The following is a 6,000-nucleotide window of genomic DNA, read 5'->3' on the forward strand; positions in this document are numbered from 1 at the left end:
TACAGTGAAAAGTATTGTTTCTTGCATGCTGTACAAACAATGCATACTGTACATAGGGAAGGAAGGAGAGACTGCAGAATATAATGTTACAGTTATAGCAAGGTGTAGAGAAAAGATCAACTTAATACGAGGTAGGTCCATTCAAAAGTCTGATGGTAGTAGGGAAGAAGCTGTTCCTGAGTCGGTTGGTGCGTGACCTCAAACTTTGATATCTTTTTCCTAACGGAAGAAGGTGGAAGAGAGTATGTCCGGGGTGCGTGGGGTCCTTAATTATGCTGGCTGCCTTTCTGAGGCAGCGGGAATTATAGATAGAGTCAATGGATGGGAGGCTGGTTTGCGTGATGGACTGGGCTACATTCACGACCTTTTGAAGTTTCCTGCGGTTTTGGGCAGAGCAGGCTCCATACCAAGCTGTGATACAACCAGAAAGAATGCATGGTGGATGCATGCATGGAATTCTATGGTGCATCTGTAGAAGTTGGTGAGGATTGTAGCTGACATGCCAAATTTCCTTAGTCTTTTGAGAAAGTAGAGTCGTTGGTGGGCTTTCTTAACTATAGTGTCGGCATGGGGGACCAGGACAGGCTGTTGGTGATCTGTACACCTAAAAACTTGAAGCTCTCGACCCTTTCTACTTCGTTCCCATTGGTGTGGACAGGGGCATGTTCTCCACTATGCTTCCTGATGTTGATGACATTGAGGGAGAGATTATTGTCGTTGCACCAGTTCACCAGATTCTCTATCTCATTCCTATACTCTGTCTCGTCATTGTTTGAAATCCGACCCACTACGGTGGTGTCATCAGCAAATTTGAAAGTCGAGTTGGAGGAGAATTTGGCCACATAGTCATAGGTGTATAAGGAGTATAGTAGGGGGCTGAGGACACAGCCTTGTGGGGCACCGGTGTTGAGGATAATCGTGGAGGAGGTGTTGTTGCCTATCTTTACTGATTGTGGCCTGTGGGTTAGAAAGTTCAGGATCCAGTCGCAGAGAGAGGAGCCGTGGTCAAGGCCACGGAGTTTGGAGATGAGTTTTGTAGGAATGATGGTCTTGAAGGTTGAACTGTAGTCGATAAATAGAAGTCTGACATAGGTGTCTTTGTTATCTCGGTGTTCCAGGGTAGAATGCAGGGCCATGGAGATGGCGTCTGCTGTGGACCTGTTGCAGCGGTAGGCAAACTGTAGTGGATCAAGGCAATCTGGGAGGCTGGAGTTGATTCGTGCCATGACTAACCTTTCGAAGCACTTCATGATGATGGATATCAGAGCCACTGGACGATAGTCAATAAGGCACGCTGCTTGTCATTTTCTTTTGGTACACGGATGATGGTCGTCTTCTTGAAGCAGATAGGGACCTCAGATTGTTGTAAAGAGAGGTTGAAGATGTCTGCAAATACCCCCACCAGCTGATCCACACGAGACTTGAGTGCTCGTCCGGGTACCCCATCCGGGCCAGTGGCTTTCCGTGGGTTGACCTTCGAGAAGGCTGCTCTGACGTCTGCAGTGGTGATCTCAGATACAAGTTCATCCGCGGCTTCTGGGGTGGAGGGCTCGCTCAAAGCAGGCATAGAATGCGTTGAGCTCATGAGGGAGGGAGCCTTGAGCTCATCAGGGAGCACCCTGGCTGCTTGTGACCCTCTCTGACTCATGAGTGCTGAGGTCAAAGGTCTCGTGCCAGATTTTCTGGCCCATCCGTGGTGTGTTTTCCGCCATTGGCCACTGCTGGAACTTTTGGTCCCTCCGATGTCTACACCATTTTTCCAGGTTTGCCTGTCCCACCGCCGGGGAACGTGGGGCGGGATTCTCCCCTACCCGGCGGGGCGGGCCGTACCAGCGCCAAGGAGTGGCGTGAACCACTCCAGCATTGGGCCGCCCAGGAGGTACGGAATCCTCTGCACCTTCAGGGGCTAGGCCGGTGCCAGCGGGGTTGGCGCGCGCCAGTTGACGCGGAAAGGCTTAGCGCCGCGCGAACCGGCGCCTAAGGGCCTCCATGGCCGGCGCGAGTTGGCGCATGCGTGGGAACACCAGCGTGTGCTGGCATCATCCCCGAGCATGCGCAGGGTGGGTTCTTCTCCGCGCAAGCCATGGCAGAGGTTGACAGTAGCTGGCGCGGATGGGAAAGAGTGCCTCCATGGCACAGGCCCGCCCGCGGATTGGTGGGCCCCAGCGCGGCCAGGCCACCGTGGGGGCACCCCCTGGGGCAAGATTTCCACGTGCCCCTCCGAGGACTCTGCAGGCCGCCCGTAGAGCCAGGTCCCGCCAGTACGGACCTGGTTTGATTTACGCTGGCGGGACCGACCGAAAACGGGTGACCGCTCGGCCCATCGCGGGTCGGAGAATTGCTAGGGAGACCGCTGCCAGCGGCCGCCGACTGGCGTGGTGTGATTCCTGCCCCCGCTACCGGAGAATTCGGCAGCCGGCGTTGGGGCGGCGGGGCACGATTCACGCTGCCCCCCCCGGCGACTCTACGACCCGGTGGGGGGGTCGGAGAATCCCGCCCATGCTGTGGGGGAGGGGGGGGTGTTGCCTTCGGTGGTACCAGAAGATCCCACCGGCAGGAAGGACCGGGAAGTTCTGTCCCTTGCCTCCATTACCACTTGTCGAAGATTAGCCAACTCCACAGGCCAGGTATCAAACATAACATTTCTAACCTGCAGGTTTCAAAAAAATTTTTTTAAAATAGAATTTACAGTGCAGAAGGAGGCCATTCGGCCCAGCGAGTCTGCACCGGCTCTTGGAAAGAGCACCCTACCCAAGGTCAACACCTCCACCCTATCCCAATAACCCAGTAACCCCACCCAATTTTGGACACTATGGGTAATTTTATCATGGCCAATCCACCTAACCTGCACATTGTTTGGACTGTAGGAGGAAACCGGAGCACCCGGAGGAAACCCACGCACACACGGGGAGGATGTGCAGACTCCGCACAGACAGTGACCCAAGCCGGAATCGAACCTGGGACCCTGGAACTGTGAAGCGATTGTGCTATCCACAATGCTACCGTGCTGCCCTTTGTCACTTTTAAGTGGTGTCAGTGGACCCCTGTGGCAGAAAGTTGGGGAAACTAAAATTGAAGCAACCATCAGCTTTGTCAATAACTTCACTCCTTCACTACTTCTTCTTTTGTTTCTGTAGCAAATAATGCATAATCCATCATGGAACTTTCCAGACTCTCTCAACCATTAATTTATTCCATTCTTTCTCATTTAGTTCCTAACTGAAAGGAAGATTAATCAGTGACATCCGAGCGGGTGTTCAATCCAGGGAGCTGCTGCATCTGCTGTCTGTGCAATAACTTTCTGACGAATCCGCCCCAGGCATTATTCTCAAATCCAAATGCCTAATTCTCCGGGGAGGAATATAAACAGAGAAAAATTACATTAACTTATACCTTTCACGCGCTTAACAGCCATGGAAGTAGTTTTGAGATGGAATCCCTGTTAGAATGTAGGGGGCATGGCAGCTTCCACAGACAGCACCAAGAAAATGATGTTGACTGAGGGATAAATATTGGCCAGGACACTGGGGAGAAGATAACTCCTCTGCCTCATTTTGAGATAATGCCATGGGATCATTTTCATCCACTTGATTTGGTCCTGAATTACGCGTTCCAATCTTATTATGTTCATTTTGAGGTTGAGAATTGACAGCAAAAGGATAACCAAAAGGGTAACTCCAGAATTCAGGAGGAGAAATGAATCCTCCAATGACTAAGTAGCTCTTCCAGTCCATCCCCCTCTCTCTACATCTCTCCCCAGTATCCCTGCACTCTCTTGGTCCATTCCCTCTTCCCCGTCTTCTATCCCTATTACCCTGCCCCCTTCTCCCATCTGTCATGCTTTCCTCTCCCCACCTCTGTCCTTTCGATTTCCCTTGCTATCTCTTGGCCTCCCTCTGTCATTTCCCATTGTTTCCCTTCCCTCTGCCCATCTCTCTCTTCTTCTGTTATCCCTCTCTCTTTGATGCCCTTCTCCAACTGTCTGAGAACACATAGAATTCCTACAGTGCAGAAGGAGGCCATTCAGCCCATCATGTCAGCACCGACCCTCTGAAACAGCGCACTACCTAGGCCCACTCCCCCACCTAATGTACACATCCTTGGCCACTAAGGGGCAATTTAGCATGGCCAATCCACCCAATCTGCACATCTTTCGATTATGGGAGGATTCCAGAGCACCTGGAGGAAACCTACGCAGACACAGGGAAAACGTTCAAACTCCGCACAGGGAGTCACACCAGGCCGGAATCAAACCCGGGTCCCTGGCGCTATGAGGCAGCAGTGCTACCACTGTGTCACCATGCCACCCGCTTTTTTTCTTCCATATTACCTTTCATCCATCCCTCTCTTTCTCCTATCTCACCTATACTTTCCCTTTTTCCAGCACTTTGACACCCATTCAGTGAATGTTGAATGTTGCTGATCTTTACAACAATATTTCCAGTGCACGTCAATTCACTCAATGGTGAAAGTTTTTGTCAGTACAGAAATACTTTCAGGATGCACTAGGGGGTGCCATTTCCTTCAAATTCTTCTCTCACTAATAGGAGCAGACAGACTGAGGGGTGGGGAGGGGTGTGGGTGTGCCTGCCACTCGATGTACGCTTCAAAAGAGTGTCTGAAAGGCCGAATAAAAAAAGAATGCATCCTTCCATCTGTGAAATACTGTAACACTCTCTCTCTCTCACCCCTAGTATGAGACCTCTGTCTCGCTCTCTTCCTCCCATGCTGAGAACTGCTCTCTCTCTCTCTCTCTCTGCGCTGACACTCCCCTCTGGAACCCCTGTACTGAAACCCCTCTCTCTCCCCTCCTGCACTGTGACTCCTCTCTCACTCCCCTCCTTACCGATAACCTCTCTCTTGTTCCCCACCTCTGTACTGACCCCTCTGTTCTCTCCCACCCCAGTGACACCCCTCTCCCCCTACCATGCTGACATCTCCTCTCCCCCGCCCACCTCCACCTCTGACACTCCTCTGCCTCTCTCACCTCCAGTACTGACATTCCTCACTCTCTGCCAAAGTTGACAGTGCTGATTTCCAGCCCTGTGCCAACAGTTGGGTTAATAAAGACACTGTTAAATAAGTTTAGCAACAATTAAACAGCAGGTCTGAAGAGAACAATGAGCCATCACAGAGCCTCAGTGGGTACAAACAGGTTCACAGACTGTATCAGAGCCTGGGCCAGTTCTTAAATAGGCCAGATACTATGCACGGAATGTAAAGTATAGAGTAATAAAAATATTATACATTGAACATGCAAATCAGTTCGAACATAGTCAGGCAAAGCAAAATCATAACTTACAATATTTCTAAACTAGTTCAGATATTGTACAACCAGAACCTTCAGCAACTCTGAATCCACTCAGGTGGATCCATCAAGGTGACAGCTGACTAGTAACTCCAGATGTGTCTGCATCTGCATCTGAAGGTGTAGCTCTCACCTCCAGTCACAGTTACAGCAAAATTCCAGCAGTTTGTGCCTGTCTGTCCCATTGTGGGAGCTTTTGCTCAGGTTACAAGTAAGACTGCAGAAAAGGATGTTGCATTATTTGGTACCTCTTTGTGTAGCTGTATCTGCTTGAAGGAACTGTGAGACCCCCAAAACGCCTTCTGTAAGACGAGGTCTGCATTGACTCGAAACTCACGCTCATCTTTGCCCACTTTGTATCTATACGTGTTGTTGCTGCAAGTTAGAGATCCGGGATTGAACTCTCTCCCTGCTCCCAGCCTGCTTATATACACAATCGTACCCCTGGATAGAGGCCAGGCGTCAGGAAATGCCACAGGGTCCTAGCACCCCCCCCATCCAACCCTCACCCTTTGTGATGTATGGTAATCAGTGTCTATCCTTACTAACTCATCATGCTAAAATACTGGTATTCAGAACTAACAGCAGTCCAGTCCCACAAATACTGATGAAAATAAATTAGTTTTGACTGAATCAATATTGCCTCTTGTCTGGATGGGTTACTATAGGCCAAATTTTTTATCTGATAGCCG

General features: G+C 50.4%; 1 protein-coding gene across 2 annotated transcripts in view; it reads right to left on the reverse strand.

The window, feature by feature from the left end:
- LOC119954079 (glial fibrillary acidic protein) overlaps nt 1–5,705 on the reverse strand; it is a 51,744-nt gene extending 46,039 nt beyond the window's left edge. The window contains exon 1 of one of the 2 annotated variants that reach the window (XM_038778930.1): nt 5,557–5,705. In XM_038778930.1, coding sequence (XP_038634858.1) covers nt 5,557–5,651 — 95 coding nt within the window. In that variant the 5' untranslated portion in view covers nt 5,652–5,705. The remainder of the gene's footprint in view (nt 1–5,556) is intronic. The other variant, XM_038778932.1, reaches the window with a different exon arrangement.
- Between the last annotated feature and the right edge of the window lie 295 nt (nt 5,706–6,000).

This window comes from Scyliorhinus canicula, chromosome 19 (genome assembly GCF_902713615.1).
Source record: "Scyliorhinus canicula chromosome 19, sScyCan1.1, whole genome shotgun sequence".
NCBI classification, from domain to species: Eukaryota; Metazoa; Chordata; class Chondrichthyes; order Carcharhiniformes; family Scyliorhinidae; genus Scyliorhinus; species Scyliorhinus canicula.